Raw genomic sequence first — 22962 nt, 5'->3', positions numbered from 1 at the left:
CTGACTGCAGGGTACCTTCTCCCTTCAGGGAGCAGGGAGATACACACACCCCCCACATGCACATGTGCAAATTCCTAATTGTCCCAGCATTTCCCCACAAACAAAAGTCAGAGAAATAAACAATGTGATCTATCGCCTCTCCAAACTATTATGCTCTTAAATTTGCTGTGGTTTGGGCAAGTGGGCATTTGCCCACCAGACAAAGCCCTGTGCAGTGGTAGCTCTGTTTTAAAATGTACAATTCACAGATGAGTGTGACCCAGCACTCTCTGTATGGCCATTATGTTTTAATTCCCCTTCAGATCTTATGACTTTCCTGCTTCCGCTGACATTAAACAGCAATGAGTTTCCCAGACTATCCTGGCATGAAAAGCAGACCTCTCAGCACTGACCTTCAACCAAAGTGCTGGGCGGCAGGAGGGAAGCTGTATTTGGTGACCTGACATGGATCCTTCCTCTTGCTCTTTCAGGAGGCCGCTGTGACATTTGCTATACCTTACACCCAGGAGGTGTGCCATCCCAGCCTGGTTAACTGGTACATTTGAGTCCCCACTCTCAAAGTCCAAAGAACAACTGCCCAAAGCTGGTAACTTACAGCAAAGGCGTGGGATGGAAGATGCCAGCCTTCCCAATGCTATGTGCCTCATTCAAATACCTTCTTATGTTCAAGAGCCACAGGACAGCTTATGCCCAAGCTCTGGCAGTCTGCTAGCCCACTGGCCTGCCTCCTTTTGAGTCTGGGGTTTCCAGTGAGCCCAGGCTCACACCCAGCAGATCTCCTGCAGGGAACCAGCCCTCAATCCCACGGGAGAACCAGTGGCCACTCCATGGCAGCACCCATGGGAAGTGACAAGGCAAACAGGCCAGATGAGAGCTAAGGGGGACGCAAAGCAGCCAGTGCAGCCCACAGTACTGTGTGGTGTCCTGCCATTTACTGTGCCTCTCCTACGTCTCTCGGCATGTGAGCTTTCCAAAGCAAAAGCTGCAGCACACAGTGCTCTGCACTTTCTTCACCACATTGAGACTCCCAGCAGGGACACAGCAACCCTTACAGGATTACAGACTCCATGTTGCAGCGGAACAAACACAGAAGGAACTCTCTCCGTGCTGTCAGTCTGTCACCTTCAGCCCAGGACTGCTCTCAGGGAACAAAAAACAACCCAAATTGGATCATACATATAACCACAGCACCACAGGCCAACAGGGATACTGCCCTAACAGGATACAGCACCAGCAACTTCTCTGGCAGGATGGGCTGAAATCCACCGGGCAACTGGATCTAAGAAGAATGGACAATCCCATGGTTTGTTTGAAATGTTATAGAAGACACAGGTTGAATGTTAATCAGAAAGAAAAAAGTACTGATCATCAACATATCAATGGGCTCAGTTTAGCTTTCAGTGCTCATTATTGTGTGGTGTGAGATGCAGGATTGAGCCTGTACGGATATTTCCCAGTTTCAAAGTTATAGCTATGGTTTTATTCCTGAAGACTGATGCAGAAAGGAATGCAGCAGCAACTCTACAAAACACTTGAGGATTTAAAAATGTAAAAAAACCCTGCCATAGCATCATCCAAGTGACAATGCTCAGGAACAGCGTCTGGAATATTTTATAGTGATTCTGTTATATTCCAGCACACACAAGGATGTGAACATTTACTTAAGCTAACCACAGAGTGCATGAGCACACACAGTTACATGAAAAGGGCTGCTTTTCAATGTGTGGCAATTGGGGAAGTTTAACCAGAATACCAAGAGACAGCCATATTTTACTATTATTTACCATCAAGACACCACAAGAACCATCGCAGCTCCTTTCTTCTGCATATAATCACCATATTGACAAAACTGGCACCAACCCCAAACTGGACACGCCTTTTTTGTCCCACCACACAAAGAGAGGCAGACACAAAGACAACCAGTGATGTTACGCTGGCTACCAAAGAAAACAAAACCCAAGCCAGTGTTCTTCATTGCACACTTTCTGCTTGGACAGGAAGGAAACATACTCATAAGTCATCACTTTCAAACCTCGTTTTTGGATAAGGAGTTGAAACTAGGCATGACATTATACCAGCTACAATGCATGCAGCTCAGTGTTTTCTCTGTTGGCCATCAGGAGGTGCATGAGTGCTCCCACTTAGATATAACTCAGATACCATGCCAGAACATGTCCCATCGGCACCACGCTTGTCACTTTAGTGCAGGATGGTTTTGCTGGCATGCCAAAGCAGCTGAGTCTCAGAGCACACTGCTTTCTTGGCAGGTATTCCTCCTTGCCTAGAGGAAACAGACATAGAAGAGTTCTACATCTAGAAAAAATAAGATTACTGTAGCCCACCCAGATATGATTTCTGGCTTTAAGGATTAGAGCTGTGTCACAGCAAGAGCCAGGGAAAACAGCAGGTTGTTCCTTAGCTTGCACCTCATAACATTTTACTGTTTACTTGGCACTTGTTTTAGACCAATTTCCTTTCTGAAAGCTTATCTCAGTCCTTCTCCATCTCCCCCCACCACATGCCCAGCTCCCATACACTCATTAGAGAAATTGTCTGCCACTAAGGTTAAGCACGTTCAAGATTCATATTGTCCTGATACTCCTTAAGGAGACAGTTTCTTCAGTAACTGCAAATGACTGCTTGTTCTCCACTCTCAGCACTTCCGACCTCAGCTTTTATCACTGTGTTGGCCCTCTGCAGAGGTGAGCACCTGTAAAACAGCTCCCTGATCTACACAGGCAGCCAGACTCCCTCATGGCAAGAAACTGGTTCACTTTGAGCAGTAGTTACAAAAGGAGCAACATCTGCTCCATAACCCCTCAGCAGAGCGTTGCACAACAGCAGTAACTTTAGCCAGTCTGATATTGCAAATGCCAAAGGAATTTGGTTCCCTCGTATCTCTACTCACGGGACCTCTGTTTAGAATATTTGAAATTACTTGGACTCCACCACACTAATAAGACCCCCCTGGGTTTCACTCTGGCTCTCTTGCTTTCGCCACCTTTCACCTTCAGAAGATTCTTCCCCATTCCTCCACTTTTCTCCCCAGTGTCACCAGAGTCTCATCTGCACCCTGCTAGCTCAGCTCCCCCCAGCTTTATTAAGAAATCATCTTTAACGAGCGCTCTGGGCCATGGTTCAGAAAGGTTGATGGAGGACCGCAGCTTTTGTCTCTGTAGGGCGCTCTGCTTCCAGCTCAGTTCGTTCACTCTGATGCCCTCTGGGAACTGAAGCAGACAACGCTGATTATTTTTGCAGTTTCTACCTGTGACTTTTCTGTACCTCTGGGGAGGGGACATCTCTTGAGCCCACTCTGGGAAAAGGCCCATTCCGGCTGAAAATTTGGTTTTCCCTCTCCCTCCTGAAAACAAGTCTGCTCCTGCTTCACCTCACTTGAGCCCTGACAGTGGAATTTTAATTGAAGTGACTGGTGAAAGAGGGGAGGGAAGGTGTGGTTTGGCTGCAGGACACAGAGTCAGGACCTCTTACACTCTACACCTTGCCCTGACGGTACCTCCTCCTGTGCCCTGGAGATAACCCCGTGCCATGCAGGGAAAGCTGTCGTTCCACAGGATAGAAAGAGCATGGGAAAGGTTTGCAAAGCACTTTGATGCTGAAGCATAAAATTCTAGACCTGAGGTAACAGTTCCCTCAATGTACTGGGAAATCAGGTTCCTCCATGTTTCCCTGTGAGCAAGGTCAAAACCACACTTCAAGCTTGCTTAAGAATGACAGCCAGTCTAAAATTAAGTTGAAAAATAACTTCTCACCCTCTTGTGAAAGAAGCCACAAAAAGCCTAAATGCATCTTCAAAGCCTAAACAGATCTTCAATGAGAAATACTCCCCAGAGAGGAGAGCAAGTACAGGCACATGTCCGTAAGCCAGAGCTGGGTGCTGACGCCAGGGCCTGGGCAGGGCAGAGCTGCTGCTCTGGAGGGACACGGACTCAGTGGTGGAACACACCACGGACCTGCCCCAAGTCACCTTTTGCCACAGTCAGCTACCAGATTTCAATATTCATCACAACTAATGGGGCAGAAGAGAACATCAAAGCATAAGAACTTAACATGAAACAGAGCATATCCCTCTTGTGCTCTTCCTTTATCCCATGAGACCTATCTCATGGCAATCTGATGAAAAATTGTTTTTCCACCCAAGCTCTACTTTGAGTCAAGAAGCCAGCAGTGACAGCATCAGAATGCTATTTGGGAATGGAACTGAAGAGCTGTCAGATAGCTTTGTGGGGTTAAAGAAACCAACATAGAAAACCAAACACAGGAGCCAGGAGATGGCAAACCTTAAGATGTCTGAAAGCCAAAGGAGACAACATCAGAGATTTAGAACTCACCAGGACTTTGTCAGCTTACAGAGCCTCCTCTCACTCACTCCCCTACATTTCAAAAGATGACTGTGCATTTCTGGGCAGAACCGGTTTCAGCAAAGTCTCTTTGTGAAATAAGTATGAGGACACGTGCAGGAGAAAAAATATCGGGGAGAGGGGGAAAAGAAGAGGAAATCAATCCAGAGGCTGCAATACAGTTCAAAAACTTTAGGAAGTCAGGCTTTTTTCTTCCAGTTGTTAAGTACCCTGTGAAGGACGGGGGTCCCTCTGCACTGGTGCACACACTGTCTTTCAAGTCAGGCCTGTCTCTGGAGCAGAAATTCAACACACTTTTTTTTCCCCAGAGAAAGTTCTATTGTCCTGCAAATTGCCAAATTCAGACATTTAATTCAAAGTGTGAAACAGAAGGATTCCAGTCCTGCTTTTAAAGAGAAAATCTCCAGGCTACCACTCCATCGCATAACTAACACCAGCTTTGTTCAGGGCGGGACACAGCACAGCTCCCTGTCCTCAAAAGGAAAGGGAGGCAACATATAAACAACATATCACTGTGCATCACAGCCTCAGAGCCTGCATACCTCAAACAGTAACCAGTGCTAACAGTCTGAGGCACCTTGACAGATGTATAGCCAAGCAGCTATAAAAGAGCCTTTGTGCTGGCTGAACAGAAACAAGGCATTTTCTGTAAGGGAGACGGCCTTGACCACCTAGCAGAATAAATGGGGTTACACATTTCACACTTCCTCTGCACCAGGAACTATGAGGGCAGATGGCACAAAGCAGACGCCGTGGGCTAGAGAAATGACCCGTTTGCTTCTGTGGAGCTGCATCAGGGATCTGGAGGATCCACATTATAACCAGAAGGAAGATTACATTGCCCTCACCTTCCATCTTCCTTGCTTGCAGTTCCCATATCAAACTGCACCACTTGGTTTAAATTTGAGCAGACCTGCAATTCAGCAGAGACTTGCCCCTGCAGGGGAATCCATGCAAAAAGATCATCACAAATCCTTCTGATTCACCATCCAAAGGTCCAGACAAAGGCTTTTTTCATCCTAATGTTTAGGCACCCAGCTCCTATGTTACATATTATGAAATATCCTTTTCATCTTCACCCTAGTTTCCAATTCTGAAATTAGGCTAATTCTTTAAGGCCGCAGGAACTACAGTGTTATTTTTAGTCTAGAGAAGGTAAGAAACTATGTGGACAGTTTCTTCTCGGTACAAGCACATGCACCAGCAATGCTACCATCCACAAACTTCAGGATTCAGCCAAACACGTTATTCCATACAATCAGAGGTGGCTTGCAGTTGAACCCAGTAAAAAGCAGCAAAACAAAGTGCAACTGCAAGAGGCTCTTGCAGGGACTACAGCTCACATTTCAACTCTAAGGAGTCAGAGAGGGGAAAAAAAATTATTTGAAAAAGTCAAAGAAAAATTCTTTTATCCAAAACCTGCAAACACTGCAGTTCACAGACATTTCCAGAGAAGCAAAAGCTCTGCTGCCTTTACAAAGATTAAATCTGCAACTGCCTCTCTGTTGTTGGTTGGTTTTTGTTTTTTTTAAAAAATAAAGTTTCCATTGGCCAAAGATGTTAGGAAGCATCTTCAACAGGAAAAGGACGTAAGCCCAAGTATGTCAGTTAAGTAATCTGTGATAAGGTTAAACAAACAAGGTAAAGTAAGGGTAAGGTTTCTTGACAAATCATCTGTGATAAGGTTAAGTAAATGTCTCTCTCGTCAGGACAGCAAAGATAGGCAATGCAAGGGAATATTATTTCTGCTGACCTGGACAATGAACGTGAGAGGTGTACATTCTGGAGTCACTCCTGTTGGACAGCATTGATTTTAGTGAAGCATCTGGCCTGAAGGCTGTATGAAACCATTAAAAAAAAATTGAGTCAGGCATTTAACCCACTCTGCACCCATACATTCAGGGGGACCATAGGAAAAAACTCAGACCTAAAATACAGACAGTTCCCCAGCAATTATTTATGCAGAATTACACATAATATTAATTCTTAACACCTTATTGAGGACAAAGAAAATTCTCAACACCTACTACTTATTGAGGACAAAGAACATTGCCCTTATGCAGAGATGCTGAGGAGTGAACTCTGCTGTCCCTTGAGCAAATGTTTTCTCTCTCTGTAAGACAGAAACACACATTAAAAAGTATGGTTACAAAGGATTAAGGCAGCTCAGTTAATGCAAACTAGCACTCTCTCCTGCATTCCTCACTAATACAGTGGTGACATAACCAGCCAAAACATGTAGCTTTAATTCAAATAAGGTTTAAAGAAGTTACTGCCAAGTAATTACACCCATTGAAGGCCTATGGAGTAGAGGAACCTTCATTAACACTCTGCTGCTATTCTCTGAGCACTTTTCTAACCAGTTGCACCAATCTGAAGTGGCAACCACAAACAAGAGCAGGCAACAAGTTTTCATGAAGAAACTTGTGCTTGCCTTTCAGAAAGCACACCAGCACAAGGTCTGAGCACAGCGGGCAAGGATGGAGCATCCAAATGCTGGCTGGCTGCCTGCCTACCCAGAAAGGCTGGGACAACCCAAAAGTAGATGAGTTTTCTGATTAACATGCTTCGTTATTTTTCTGATAATGTGCTTTTCTTTGCTGGAGGAAGGTGACAGTAGTACTTTTGGAACTGCAAGCAGCTTCCTACTACCCTTTTCTGCTTTCTAATGAACTGCTGGCTGAACCCAAACTATGGGTTCCCATTTATTTTATTGCTAATCCTAGCCTCTGTCTAAGAACCTGTGTTTAATCCACAAAGAGTACCGGATGCTTCTGAAGACTGCTTCCAAGAACAAAAATATAGCACTCAGCTGGAGCTCCCTAAAGCCATTCAGTAGGAAGGATTAAACCCAGAGACTTGGATGGAGCTTAGATCCAGTGGACATGACCCTACCTGTGCTCTCTTCATTACACAAGGGTATGTTGTGCCTCTTCCTAAGCCTCTTTCTAAACTACTGACTCTAAAGGACTGGCTCTAGGAGCCTCATCTCACAGCTTTGCATAAACATTCAGGGCTCCCATCCTGTGCTGACATGTGCTCTCAGCTATAAACCAGAACAGACATTAAATTAAACAGTTTGCTCTACCCTAGCAATGCTCCCAGGACATCAGCCCACCAAGCACAGAAGCTGATTGCTGGAGCTTCATCTACACTGCAATCCTGGGAGCAAGTCACTGCCAGCAGCACCGGCAAAATGGTATTACACAGAATGCAAAGCTTCCCATGAAGCAGAAAAACTGTTGGGTGCTCAACTGGAAAAGAGAGCTCGCTGTAGTGCCTTTCCTCTTATCAGCAATACTTCACATCAAGGTACAACACTGCAGTGTGGACAAAGCATAATTCAAAAAGTCTTAAAAAACACTTTGGGTCCCTAACAGCAATTTAAATTACATGCAGGCTTTGACTCTTTTACTGAAGTCACCATTAGCACACAAGCTGCAAGTAACTGGCATGAACTTCAGCTGGTCCTCAAGAATCCCCTGATGTAAAAGTTGTGACTGATTTTATTTTTGCTTCATTATCGTGACAGCACTTTTAACTTGCTCAAAACACATCTGAAAGAACCACTGACAACTAACTTGCTTTCACTGAGGTCACCAGCAGAAATTTACTTCTACGTAATAAACTAACCAGAACACAACTTTCAGTTCTGCAAGGACTCCCAAATAACACTTTCCGCTGAAACTTCAGGATTTAAGAAAACAAAACAAAACCAGTTATTCCCCAAACACTTCCAATTACATTCCCAACTTATTTGTGACACATAAAGGTCATTTTTGTCTAGGCATGCAAGAAGATAATCCCCACCCTTCAGGCAATCAGGACTTCTGGCAAGATTTTAAGAGGTCTCCAGCTGATAATCATGAAAGTTCACACCGCCAGGAGTCCAGGCAAGCTTTTAACACAGGAAATTAGTGCTAAAATGTTTTAAGCATTTTAAGGATCAATTAAAGATGGTGCAACAGTCCAGCAAAGTAGAACTGAGCTCCCTGCTCCAAATCAGATGGTTTTAGAACACAAAACAGCAGCAGCAGCTCTTCAGCCAGGAGACATCTACAGGAAATGAGGTTAGACAAATCCCGGACAATTAATCCTCTGTGTAGCCAAATTACATACTCACACTACCCGCAGAGCCATCAGACAACAGCACATAGCACCAAGTCAGACTTCTACCTGTCTGCTGCAAGGACTGGGTGTTGCAGGTTGTCATCCTGCATCCTCCCTGTTCATCCATGAAACCAATGGTTCTCTTACCACAGCTAAAAAGCCAGGCTCCTTACTGACGTGTAAGTGCACTTGGGTACAACTCAGGGCAAGACTCCCAATATGCAGCTCTCGTTAGCAATTGCAGCTGCAAGCTATCAAAAAAGAAACACGGAATGCCATCTTTTGCCTTGTCAGCACCGGGGGACCACGAAGTCCATCGAGGATAATGACTCCAGAAGTAGGCCACTGGGAAACAAAAGGGGGCTCGGCAGTTCCTGGGCTGAGGTGAAGTCACCTGGTGTCAACAGTTCTTTTCAATACATGTCCCAGCACCAGCAGCAGACCGGTGACTGCGAACAGAGTGAACTGGCAAAACAGAATGGTACAGATCACAAATGCGTCCACAGAGACTGCCCGCATATGCTGTCAGCGCAGAGAGTGGGGAATGCTCACGGAGCAGCTGCTCAGTGCTGTGGCAAGGCTGAGTTAGCCTGCCATGTACTAGTTACACCAAAAGCATCAAGAAAAGTCTTCACAGCAGGTTAGTGCTACACACCAACATGGCTGGCTATAACCACTGTCTAAAGCGACTCTGGATAGTTATCTGTGTTTGTTCACCAGAAGTTCAAAAGAAAAGGATGTTTTACACTAAATTCAGGGTCTTTTAAAAAAGTAATAGATATCTCAAACCCCATCATATCCATCCATCCATTTAAAAGATTCACCTTTTGCTTCTTCTCTGTAATAATTCAACTTTTTTTATTAAAAAATGTATTTTTCAAAACACCATACTCCGAGTATAATACAGCTAGCACTGAAACTATTTCAGCTGAATAGGTTTCTATCATCCCTTTGGTGATCTCAGCTAGTTTTTATTAAGCCCCTTCCCCACATCAGCATTTAATTTCTATTTCCCATCAACAAAGAAGTCTGACTTTTCTCCTCTGTGCTTACAGGCTCTGATACTGCCCTGCTGTTGGTGCTTTAAGCTCCTCACAGAACTTGGTTTTAACAGACTGAGGGGAGAAAAGCAAATATTCTCACCAAATTTACACAACTAACCCATCTCTGCCCCAAATATCCAGATCACACTTACCCTGAACATATCGATCAGCTAAAATCTTCCATACTGAGAGCCCCAGCTGAAGACAGTTCATGTCCACTTCAGCTAAGAAAGACAATTTTTTAAAATTTCTTTTTACTGTCTAGTCACGTGGGACGTTTCATAGACATTCTGTTTATACAGAGGTAGTCATGAAGTGGTTTATTCTCCCACCCTCATCTTTTACACACAGAGATAAGCACCAAATAAAATGGAAAAGGAAACTTGCCAACTCAAAGTTTGGTCAGACATAATTGACCCATGGGAGTTAACTGACTATACAGGTATTACTGGGTTTTCTGTTGATTAGATTTGGAATGTAACGGTGTCCTTCCAAGGTCTCCAGCCCAGCGGAATTCACCTACAAGAGGCAGTGCAGCATGCAGCTCTGATCACAGCACGTCATTTCCTCCAAGTACTGGGTTTCACAGATATCTACTCAGCAAAAGAGGGATGGCTTTCCCATCAGTTCAGAAGACTCCCATACATAAGAAGGCTTCTAGTCTCAGACTTGCCATCCTCTGCCTATTCTCATTGCTGCTCAACAGAACAAACTCAAATCCTCAATTATCTTCTAAGTGCCTTAAGAAACAGGGATGATGAGATATTTTATTAGTTCTTTGTTCTGTCATGCAATAAAGGATTAGCCTTTCCTGACTTGTCCTCAAGATAAAAACTGATCCTGATGGCTCCCTAAACTCAACAGGCTGCGGAAATCTTGATTTCTAACTGACCCACTGCACTTCAAGATGACAACAACAGGGAAAAAAGCAGTACTTCTGTTTGCTGGATTCACAGATGAAGCTTCCTTAGAGTCTGCACAACACCATCAAAGTCCCCATTTCAGCAACTCTCAGCTTAGGCATTAGATCAAGTCATCCAGCTAACCTGGGACAGATTAACCATGCGCTCACAAAAACTAGGTCAGTCTCAAACAGTCCCTATAGCCTGGAAAGGCACGTATGTGTAAGCACAGATCACATAGCCTTCCTCTTTTAAAATGATGGCCAGCAGAAAGTCACGAAGTCCAGACTCAAGTAACTGTTACAACACTTAGCGCTACATACCAAGTGGTTCCTGATTTCTACAAGAAACAGGAAACCTTTACCAACCTGAGTTCAGAAGTCACTAAGAAATAACTTAGTGATGTCAAGTTTTCCTCTTTGAAATATTTGGTTCTCAAATATTTAACTATTTTCTGAAGTGAAAGAGCTACCTCAGGACTTGGGTGCAGATCTAAGATCTGTCACCTGTTCCAGACCCTCCTAACCCACACCTTGGTTTCACAAACCCAGACGGCAGCCTTTACTCTCCTTTGACATCACCTTCCACCCTCCTCCTCAGCAAACACTGCTACTAAAATTAGACCGCAGTGGTCATACCACACTGCCTCCTCGACTGTCATCGCAGACTCCCTGTTACTCAGTCATGTATTTCAGCCTCACACTGAGCCCCATGCACCACATTCCCTGCCCAGATAACGGCTCTTCTCTAGTCTTACCTGTCTGTCCTCCAACAAAATGCCATTCCTCATTACCGCCGTGAAGCTCAATCTCCATCTATCCCCAGAAGGGATGGCCATCCACTTTCAATTTACTCTGAAGCCAAAAAGACATCTCTGAAGTATTTCAAAGATTAAATTTTGTGCTTAAGAAAAGATGATTTCTAAACATCCACCCTGAAACACCGGGCATGCTTGTACCCTCCCTCTTGCACACACCTACAATTTGTATTGTATGTTTCGTGAATGAAGAGGTGCAAAGGGATACACGCACACGCCAAGACAAGGTATCTGCTGCTGTCAGGGTCTGCCAGGTTTCTGCGTTCTGACTTCAAAACAACATACAAGCTTTGAAGCTGGGACAGTACCTATGTCTTAAAGCATCTGATTTCAGAAGTGCTGCTGGATGCTCCCACCTCAAAGACACGTTGAGTCTTACATTTGCTGCCTAGAGTCCAAGGCAAGGGTTCACAGAACAAAAGCGATACCGTATCACAGTCCAACGCCACTACCCGGCACAGACTGCAGAGAACAGAGGTGCTTCAGAGCATCCTGCCCAAAGCACCTCCTCACAGACCCCATCCTGCCCTGCTTCGAGACGTAGAGCTCTTGCTGCTGAAGTCACTGCATGCCACTTACCAGCCAGCTACAAACAGGATGAATCTCCTTTTCCACTAATGAAGGAAGGTTCTTTCCCAGAGGATAAAGGCAATTGAAGGTTAGCCATTAACAGTTGCATTTGTCCCCAGCCTTTCAGTTCTGATCAATTGCTGCAGGACTTTTTTTTTTTTTTTACTTCATGCTATCTCACAGAAAACCATAAACTTCAGGTTGGCCCATGGGAGAGTCCATTCCAGAAATGGTATGTTCTGGCACTGCCAACGTACTTGGCAGATATAAGGTGCGCTTTAAGGGCTTTCCTAACTTCAGTGAATTTTGGAGTAGCAATTATCTTAAGTTACTCCAGATGAAAGACCACACAATACGTTAATTCAAACCCCTCTTCTGCCAGAAGCCCCCCACTATCCCTAGTCACCACTGCCCTACTTTTTCCCCTCGCCAACGTCCAAATAGTTGGACTTGCTCTTCCTTGATGCCCATGTCTCCTGAAGTGATCACTCCCTTTGTCGTAGCTTCTGTTCCACGTATATTATAAAAGAATCCTGTCTCACTTCAGGACATTTAAGAGTACTTGCTGCTAGTTTGGAGGAAAGCACTGCCCCCTCCACACAGACACACTTGCTGCTTCTTACCTAATTTCTCCCTCTACCTCAACCAGAGCAGAAGGAAAACCGGACAAAACATCTGGGCATTTGCACCAGTAGTTAGAGGTAGTGTAAGCTGCTCCGTTGGATCCAGTTATTTCTATTGTGCTGTAGGATACAAAGCTGTTAGTACCACCTGAAAGCAACGTGTGCCAGAAGGGTTTTATTACTGAAGAAATTAATGGGATATATATCAGCACTGCCCTGATTTCTAGCAGCTATGAAGAGCTTGTATCACAGTTACCAGCACTGTTAAGGTGAGGATATTAAAACAAATTGGAACAATGTGCAGCAGCAGCTACGAAACAACACTAAGCTATAGAGCAATGGCTTTGTAATTTAGGTGCATTTACAGAAAATGTAAGACTCAAAATGAAAACTGAGATCAACAATACACTGGGAATGTTTAAATCGCAAATGAGATAGCTGTCATCAAAGCTGAAACCTGTTCCAGGCTGAATAGCCAAGACTGTGCATGGCATGACATGGCAGTGTATGAGAAAACAAAACCAGCATGTCTCTGCGATCCATGCAAGATGAACTAGAGCTACTAGTGGGAGGAAATGAGAAAGGAAGGAGACAACTTTTTTCTGAGGCAAACACCCAGCAGTGGGCCAGAAGTCCAAAACAGCAATATTCATTAGAAACGTAGAATCACGTCCTAGGAAGTGTAGTACAAGCCTTTTGTCCTCTCGAAGAGGAAGGACTGTGCTCTGTACTGCTTCATAAACTGCCAAGCTCCCATCTGCAAGCTTCAAAGACTTCACAGCTCCATTCTTCTTACGATTTTTTTTCTTTCAGTTTGCCACGTACAATCCATAGCTTTGGCTGCTCCACCCTATAGACGGCTGAGTTTCACAGCTATCTGTCAAATAGCAGTAACAGTCTTGGGTTTGTTTTTACAACGATGATAATCTTTGCCGTTAAAACCTGAGACTTTAAGAGGTATGTCTCATCTGTGACTCACTTGAGCCAGTAAGACAACAGCTACAAGACTGGTCAGAGGACCTAAAATCCATCACGGGCTGCAAACTGCTCCCAAAGCAGCAGCCTGGGTGCATCCAACAAAGCTCCCCAGAGCCCACGAAGCTTCCATCCTCCTCAGGCTTGCACGTCCTGTGGCTGCCTCTTTTCTGGGCTGAGATGAGACAGGAAGTCCAAAGAACCAGGGTGTCAATTCCTTTACTGTATTTGCTGAAAAGCTCCTGATGGCAGAAAGAGTGTGAAAAAATCTTTACAAGTCTTGAAACGGGCAATAACTGGTGCCACTAATGAAGTGGTCTAAGAGGCACGGCAGAGCGGCAAAGTAACAGAAACACAGGAAGGGGGGAAAAAGAGGTTTTTGAGACAGACTGCCGCGAGCAGAAAAAAATAACACAGAGCCAGGCCTGGAGACATGTTTGGGCACACCACCAAAGCCAGACCCAGGGAAGATGAGCAGCACAGTAAAGACATTGTGGGATCCTAAAATCAGAGAAAGAGGGCAGTGACAGACATGGAGATGAGTAAAACAACTCTGGGCACAGAGCCCACCGCAAGAACAGCACAGGGAATAAAATCACCCACGCTGAGGTCCAGCAGGGCATTCCATGTCTGAGATGCTACGAACAAAAACCAAAGAGTTGGGGGGGTGACTGCAAAGACCTGAGCTCCTTGTTTGTGCTGCCACTTGAGATTCTCCAGAATAGGAAGTGCAGGAAGCGAAGGAGAAGCCTGGAGGTTTCGGCTGTCTGAGGCCAACACTGTTTTGTTTGCTGAGCCTCATGCTGTCGCTGCTTCCCTTTCAACAGGAATTATACAAATGTGGTTGCTGTGCCCCGGCAGAGCAGGCACAGATAAACTTTTTGCTCCATCAGAAGCTCACTGAAATACAACACTTTCCAATTCACTTACAGTGGCCTGTTACTTGATGTTCGTGAAGGTACAAGACATGGAAAACGTCATTTTGACACCAAGCTTTCCTAACACAGCTGTCAAAACAGCTGTATTATTTCACACAGCTATTGCTTTATCTTAAATAAAATACCGGGCACATTTAATCTAGTTGTCTGGGCAATGAAAGGACCAGATCAAAAAAAGGAAAAGATGACAGGTTTTTAAATCGAAAAGCCTTAACTAAACAAGAGTGGACCTACTCCTTGCAGAAGCAGCATGCCTTCAACACCAAAACTCTTCCCTCTCTCCAAAACAGCTGAGCCTTAACACCTCGCACTCATGGGTTACTTCTGAACATCTTACAGTTTATACACTTCACACAAAACAATTTTAAGTAATTCATGGCACTTGGGAGAATATAGCACTATGGATAATTTAACAGAAGCTGATCAAACAGAACTGATTTTGAGAAAAGCCCAATCTAATTCTGCCTGATAGCATTCCTAGTACAGTTGTGTGCTATCATTAGCCATTTCAAGCCAAAATTTGATCACATCACATTTAGTAGGTCTTTGCCAGTTTTAGTAGGACCAAAATGCTGACTTTGAGTTATCAAATGCCACATGGTACAGGCAATCACACCAGAAGTTATTTCAACTCAGAATGTCTACAGTAAAATTTTATGCTGCTGAAAACTGCGGAAAAAGTTACTGACTCCTTATGAATGGCTAAGCATGATGTTGGCAATACATAAACTAGCTCCAGGTCTGTAAGGAGGGAATGTGGAAGGCCAGTGTTAGTTGAAAAAGTCTTAATGTACAAAAGATATGAATGAATTACTGCAGTTGGAAAGCTCCCTCCCCTTCCTCAAAGGCTTTCCCATCACTGAACTGTAAACTGAAATGAAGTGTCAAAAGTTTAACATGTCTTGGCCAGTGAAAGAACAGGCCAGCACCAGTAATCTGTCGTTATCTATTACTAGAGCTACCCTGTCACGCGGGCAGAAGAATCCTCCTCTTTACCACATCTCATAAAAGGACAAAGCAATAGTTGCATACAAGTCATAAATGTTTGTGTAAAAAGCCAAACTGCTCATCCCTCTCTTCTGCTCTCAACTTCTCCCTTATTTCTAAGACAGACCCACCAGCATTTTGCCTGGTACTAGCAGAGAAACTTCAGCTCAAACCCAGCAGGTGTTTTCAATCAGACAGTCTGTAAACACCCAGGACTCAGTTCAAAAGCCCAACACACGTGGGCAGGAGAAGCCCCCCTCACCTCTGGGAGGAGCCCCCAATAACCAGCAGGAACAGCAGCAGGAAACTGTCCCACAAACAGGCTGGGGACTCATTTTTTTTTCCCCAAGGTGTCAAATTTGCAGCAATATCAGTGTGGGCAGACCCCAAGTTTCGGTGTAAAAGTGGTGGTTTGTCTCTGCTGACGTCAAGGACCTGCTGAGCAGGCGTCTGCAGGATGGGGCTGCCAGCGAGTCCCCTGAGCTGTAGCAGACTTGGGCTGCCGGCAGGCTGAGAGGCAGCACCAGCCACCATGAGACATTTCTGCCATGGCTGTAGTTTGGGAAAAAATTGTCACTGTCAGGGCAAACATCTGTCAGCCTTGCGCATTTCAGCTGTAGTAAGAAACACAGTGATTGTATCATCCGTTTTCCACACTGATACTGTGACATACCCAGCTAAAGAAGATAAAAGAGGCCTGGACAGTCAAGATGGCAGGGACCCGTGGCTGTTTTGATTTAAGCTTATTCCCTTTCTGTCTAAATGAACACATCAGTTATGAATGATCAGTGTTCTTCCCCCCATCCCAGTGTGCCTGATGTCAGGCTCCATTTCCCTCCTTACTGTTGCACTTCCGTATTTGTGTAGGTCTTTCCCAGGGTGACACTTGTAGGAAACAAAGAGTGTAGAAACTGCACAGTTGGATGGTCAAGTTGCGAAGGGAGGTGAGCTCTGTAGACACTGCTGTGCAGCCGTACGACAGCAATCCCCTGTCGCCAGCCTCTCCCACCCTCTCCTCCACCTCCCCCAAAACACATGCCTCATTCTCCATGCCCTCATCCTTACCTCATAGGACCATACACACTGCACTCCCGCAAACCTTCGTACGCATCTCCCCACTTCCACGTCCTCGTGGGTGGTGTACATCTCTCGCAGACACTCGCCAATGTGGGGCACCATTCTCCGCAGGACTTCCCGGCTCATGATCACTCCTGGTCCTCCCATGCAGAAGTTCTCACCTGGTTCCAGCGCCAGCTTCCCCATCTCCTCCGTGGTGCCAAGGCCAGTCTGCCCAAGAAAGAGGGGCTCGCTGCTGTTCAAGCTCCTGAGGAAGTTCTCCAGTTTGTCCCCTTTGATGTAAACATCGTCATCAGCTCTCATAAACCATTCGTATTTGTCCAAGTAGTGGTCATGCATGTATTTGAGCATCATGAAAGATTTTTTCTGGGGTGGGTAAGAGTCATCAACACCTGGAAGCGCCACGATGGGGATGGGAATAGAGGTGTCCGAACCCTCGCTGGAGAAGAATTCAACCTTGCCAGGAATGGTTTTGGACCACGTTCTAAATTGAAAAAGACAATAAGGACTAATTAAGTATGTAAACCAAGGCAGGCAGAGTGTGCTACCAGAGACCACGCAAAGGAAATGCACCTCATCTGCTTTACAAATTTTCTTTTTACACACCTTGAAGGGTTATTTTTTTCCATGCAAACAAGGACATTCACATGGTACCCACAGCAACTGGTTAACACACAAGAAGTTCTGATATGACAAGCATCTGAATATCATTTTTGCATCTCCATCTGATCAAAAGGTAATTCAATAGAGTAGTTCACTAGTGGCAAGCAGGATTTCTTAAGCACACTCTGTAATGGTTTAATAGGTGTTGGTTACAAGACACAGAGCGAAGCCAAAAGGAGCCATAATGGGCAAACAATTCACATACAACTGGATTTAATGCCTCCAAAGCATCCCTGCAAGTTATTCAGCATCACATCCACCTTCCATTCCCTCCAAGTCCCCCAACAGCTCAAAGCACTCTGAAGTTCTGACTCTAGAGAGTAAACAGAGGCAAATTTTGCACGAACTTGTGAGGAATCAATATCCTTAGGGAAACCAACCAAACAGCAACTTCTCCAGATGCTATGTGGAGAAGCATGCAGGGCTTTGACAGAAATAAAATCCTCCTGCCCGTTTGCAACAGCCAAAGAAGCACAGAGCATGATAGCAATGGTAACCTCAAATGGGTCTGCCTGCACCAGCAAAGGACTAGTGGGAAAGTAGCCCCATGCATGCAAATCATGTAATCCCAACAGATGACCTGTGCTACCAACACCCACACCTCCAGCAGCTTTCTGCATGCTTCAGACCACATTTTAGTAGAAAGGAACAACACGAAAGAGGAGCCTTTTCTGTGCGAAGCAGCACAGCGACGACATCTGCTCCATACCTTCCATGCTCCTCTCTGCCAAATCCAACCCATCTGCGTGGGCAAACTGGGTCACTTATACTGCAGGAAGAGATGTAGGATGATTCCTCAAGGCAGACTGCAGAACACTTAACCTCCTCCAGGGAGGATTTTCAATCATGTAACTGGTACAGCCTTGCCCTAAAAATCATAAGTTTTAAGCTTTCAGTATCATTTTCTCAGATTCTACCTGGGGAAAAGCAGAGCTCACATATGCTTCACAGGAGCTCACAGAAAACTACGTCCATTGGTAAACCAACAGGTTTTGCCCCTGTTTGTATAGGGGGAGAATATGTTCTAGTTATGTTTGGCGACTATGCTCAGAATATAACCTACACCCAAAGCTGAATGTAAAAACACTCTCAAAGTAAAGGACACAGTATTCCCTCAATCCATCACTGCCACTTTTACCAGATACCTCTCAACACAGGTTTCTTGCCAAAAGCAGAACAGATTTTGGGCAGTACAGACCATCTGAAATTTGCAATCTCCAGAGGTAGCTACCATACAAAGTCTGAAATGTAAAAATATTTCAGAAGATTATTCCTTAAGTTCCACCAGGAAATGCAAATGTATTTAATTAGTACTAATTAAACATCAACTTCAACACCTTAACAGCTACACACTAATTCAGCTTTGTTTAATGAATGTTGCCCAATTACTTTAAGAGCTTTGTCTTCTGGATTTCCTACTGCCATGGGTAGTGTTTCATAGGAAAAGTTTAGATCCCAGCTTCCCCGAAGAGGACAGTAAAACTAACGGAAACATTCCTGTTGATTTCACCACAGAGTTGATGAGGCCTTTAATCATCAGTGATGCAACTAATGCACGGTACTACTGATTATATAGTCACATCCCGTTAAAGCACTGAAAACTGCCTGTTGAGACACGCTCATACTTTGAGCTTTCACTAACCATTAAGGAAGTCCTGCTGTTTATTTTCTGACACCCACACTCCAGATACAAATCATCTGGTCTTGAACAAAAGGACTACATGGTAAATTGCTCTTCCCATATCAACTCCCAATCTAAGTTTAAAAGGCTTCTCCATTGAAGTGCTTGAGGCATTCAAATTTTAATCTCATAGATAAGGCAGAAGAAGCTACGGAGAAATGCCATCTCACCTTATCCACTGTGACCAGTTCCCAATGCAGCTGCAGGCGGACACAGGACACTTCCCAGACAATCACCAAATGAAGTTATAAGCTAAAGTCTTATGGAATTTTCTGCTTATTGGCTTTTTTGGTTCAAAAGCAAAAATGTATTTTCAGACTTGCTCTCAATATCTGGAAAGATCTGCCTTTGTAATGATTACAACCTATGGACAATGCAGGATGTCTTCCATTACTCCAAGCTTTAGCTCCTTTCTGGACCCTTGCGGAGCAATCTTCAACACTTTTTTTTTTTTTTAAACCACCCCCCTTCTGTTGATTTCTAGCTTAAATTTACTCCCTGCACTCCAACCAGGTACCTAAACCTCAGGAACCCCCTAAGTATTGTCAAGAGAAGACTTCCCATTCAATGGAGAAGGAACAAAATGCACATACAACCGTAAACCCTGGCAAACTTGATTCCCAGTCTTCCCATTACACTAAACCCCTCACTTCAAAGCCAGTTTGACCCCATCTTTTCCTGGAACAGGGCCATATTTAAGTTTTATATTCCCCATATATTCGTGCATATGTGGGGAGCACAACGCACACAGAAAGACCATACCCTAACAATAACCACACCCCAAGGATCAGCATGCGACTTGGGTTGGCACCACATTACTTCAGCCTTGGGATCTCATGTCAACCATGCCTCAGCACAGCTTGACTAAGCCTTTGTTCATTTCCTGCGACAACGCAATTTCTAGATGAGACAACTCGCCGTGTTATTTGTGACTGTAGCTTTGAGCATTTGTTCGAACTCAGACAGATGAAATATGCTCCCACATCGAAAAATTGCCTGTGTGCCTGTGTCAACGCAAGCGCTGTTCGGCAGAGACTGAAACAATGGGAGTCACCACGTGCTGCTCCTTATGCCTGAGCCACAGCCCACTGCTGGATGCGGTCCTTTTTGGGGGAGAGAATACAGAAAGAACACTTAGCTCAGGAAACATGTTGCTGCACTCAGCCAAAGAAGCCAAACCACAAATTGTAAGATGAACTGTAAGGACATTTTTCTGACCCCAGCTATCAGCAGAACTAAGGACTGGTCAGTGCAGAGATGAATTCTGATCAAAGCTACTATTAACTTTTTTATCTGACATTGTGAAGAATTGGACCTGGCTCAATCACAAGCTATTTTCCAGATTGTGTTTTAAGAGCTACATTTCTTGCCCGTCCTCCCACCTCCAGTTCAGTTTACCATGTCTGCTCTCAGGTTATGGGCAGCAACCTGACCCCGCCAGCTCCTTAGGCAGAGCTCTTGTGTCAACACCTTCCTGCTTCTCTGGCCCCACCAGCTGACATTGCTTTCCTGGTCAAAACTTCCCCAATATAAGACTTGCAGATCGTATCTGCAAATGAATTGTACGTTTGTTAATTAATAATAAAAATATATATATATTTTTAGCAAAACTTGATGCCCTCCTTCCGCCCACAAGGTCTCCCCATCACCCTCAGCTATTTAGAAATGCAGTCACAGGAGTCTGGTGGCAGAAATGTTGTATCTACATGTGCAAAGACCACCTCCGCTGCAGTGATCACTGGTGGCTTCAGGCAGCTTAAGGCCATCGTGACTCTGTCCAGAGAGAAATATCAGGTTCTGAGTACAACCGATACGTGTACTGAACTGGTCATTTAAAAACCCAGCAACTGAACTGCTCTGACAGATCCCAGCCTTATCTCCTCTGTGTAATCTGAATCTGCTCAGTTAAACAGGAGGATGTGCATGAATCAGGACAGCAAGCCTCTCTATTACTTTCCCCAGGAGCAGCGCTGAAAACATGCACGACACTGTGCGACCTGGTTTCTCTCAGCACACAGGGCACATAACTCCAACAAACCAGAAGCTAGTGTTGACAAGGGAATCAAAGTGCAATTTAAACAAACACAAACATAGAAAAATTCAGTAACGCTTCCTTGGAAGAAACCTCATAGCAGAGGACGTTAGTCCAAGTAATGTTCCAGTATTGGTGGCTACCAACTCGATTTTACCATCCCTTAACTGGTTTTGCACACTGGATATCCTATGAGTACCCTAATCTGAGCAAGTCCCAGGGAAACTAGGTGCAAAGATTTTGTCACAGCTGGTACAGGTATTCATGCAATGCAGAAAAATGCGTGCACAATCAGAATGCTAAAAAACCCCAGTATTTTCTAAAAAGTGACCACTACTATAGTCACCAAATGTTGTCATAAATCATTTCTTCATTTAAAAAGAACTTTCAAAAGCATAGCCTGGAGCAGGAGGAGCAGAGATCTGGAATATTTTACCTTCAGTTCCCAGTGTTTATTATTTATTTGTATTACCTTGCTTTGTTATAAGCTCTGCAGACTCAGCAGAAGCATAGTCAATGGTCTTATGCAGACAGTGCTCCCTTTGTAGAGACCCAAACTGGAGACGATTACAAAAAAATCTATTTGTTTTTTGTCTGCAACTTGGGAACCTCCCTTTGAGAGGATCAGAGAAACCATTTAAAGTTTTGAGAAATAGTCATCTTGTATAATTATGCTGAATAAAATCATAACTTGTGAAGAACTCAGTGAGATAACGAACAAAAAAAGACTGATTTCTTGAATACATGGTTCAGCTAAATTTCATGTTGAATTATGTCTAGTTTTATATAACTGTTCCTCAAGGTCCCATCTTTCCAGCAATGCTTCCTACAGGGGAAGCAATGAACCACAGCTTAGCCAGGACTGAGCATGGAAACCACACACTGCTAGTGCACATGGTACTGCAGATGACTGTTATAAGAGGTGAGAAAAACAAGCTGTTTCTTAAAACTTACAAATAGGTCTAAAAGGGCTTGTCAGTTAAGATCTGCATTACAGAACTCAGATTTTGAGGGAGAGTTCCTTTCTATTTTTTACAGGACAGCTTGGTATCTAGCTTTAACAGCACACCCAAGCAGCTTCCACAGCTCTTTAGAGTCATAGAATGTCAAGTTGGAAGGGATCCACGAAGATCATTGAGTCCAACCCTTTGAATCAAACTCCTGCAATTTAAAAGGATGGCAGTTTTCTGTCCACAGATATCCATCCACCTTCCTTGTGGAAACAGGGACAGAAACCAATCCATTATCTGTAGGCACACCAATACTCAGTGGGTCAGACTAAGACCAAAGCCCAAGTGTCCCAGAGCTTTGAGCCACATGGTTATTTTGGGGTATGTAGGCGACTTTGTTTCCCCTTTTCCTCCATGCATCCACGCTGGTTGCTCTCACTGTATTTGTTTCCTCCTGTTCCTTAAACATTCTTGCAAATTTTAGGTAAACGCTTACCGCTTGGAAAGCCCAGGTATGTCATAGTTCTGCTAGAGGATACAAGAGCAGGACACGTTGAGTTCTCACTATTTCAATACTGCAGTACAATTGATACATTAAGCAAAACATGTATTGTGCTGTCAGGATGTTCAAACTCACCTTACATGACCTTGTCCTGCCATCATCTTACCTCACTAGCAACCAGAAAGGCCCAAAACCACCTAACACCCAACAGCTTTGACCCAGGCTCTGAATTTAAAATAAGCAGAAAAATATGTTTTGTATTACACTTCTGCAGCAGCTAGTGCAGGCTTAGACAGATAATACAAACTCCTCTAAACCCCAAATCCTACTGGCTGCCTTTCACTTAAGCTTTTCCAAGCACTCAGGTGTTTAGATTCCAGTGCAGTCTGTTCCCTCCGAGCCACCGCAAACCGTGTGGCAGCATGTTTGAAATGCAGCCTCCCAAAGGGTATCCTTCTGCTGCAAGAATGGGACAGCTTAGCACAAGCCCCAGCATCGTTTGATGTCCTCGTGCGTGTGGCCTCATGGCACTTGAAGGTGCCGTGGAGACTGTCCCAAACTGAGAAGTGCTGCGGCTGCGTGCCTGCAGAGATACTGCCAAAGGCCAACCTCTGACATCTTGCCATTAGCTGCATTCACACTAGTCTCCTGCCATGTTTCCCAGGAAATCTAGTTGCTATGCAAAAAAAAAAAAAAAAATAAAAATAAAAAAG

The 22962-nt window shown here is 44.4% G+C and overlaps 1 protein-coding gene across 1 annotated transcript in view; it reads right to left on the bottom strand.

Moving 5' to 3' along the window:
• Positions 1-22962, bottom strand: part of CHSY1 (chondroitin sulfate synthase 1) — a 77744-nt gene that overhangs the window by 51393 nt on the left and 3389 nt on the right. Inside the window, exon 2 of the mRNA XM_055716487.1 lies at positions 16410-16905. Coding sequence (XP_055572462.1) covers positions 16410-16905 — 496 coding nt within the window. The remainder of the gene's footprint in view (positions 1-16409; positions 16906-22962) is intronic.

The sequence above is a fragment of the Falco cherrug genome, chromosome 7, assembly GCF_023634085.1.
Source record: "Falco cherrug isolate bFalChe1 chromosome 7, bFalChe1.pri, whole genome shotgun sequence".
Classification (NCBI taxonomy): Eukaryota; Metazoa; Chordata; class Aves; order Falconiformes; family Falconidae; genus Falco; species Falco cherrug.
The sequence above is the reverse complement of the archived record's forward strand: the minus strand, read 5'-3'. Positions and strand labels throughout refer to the sequence as shown.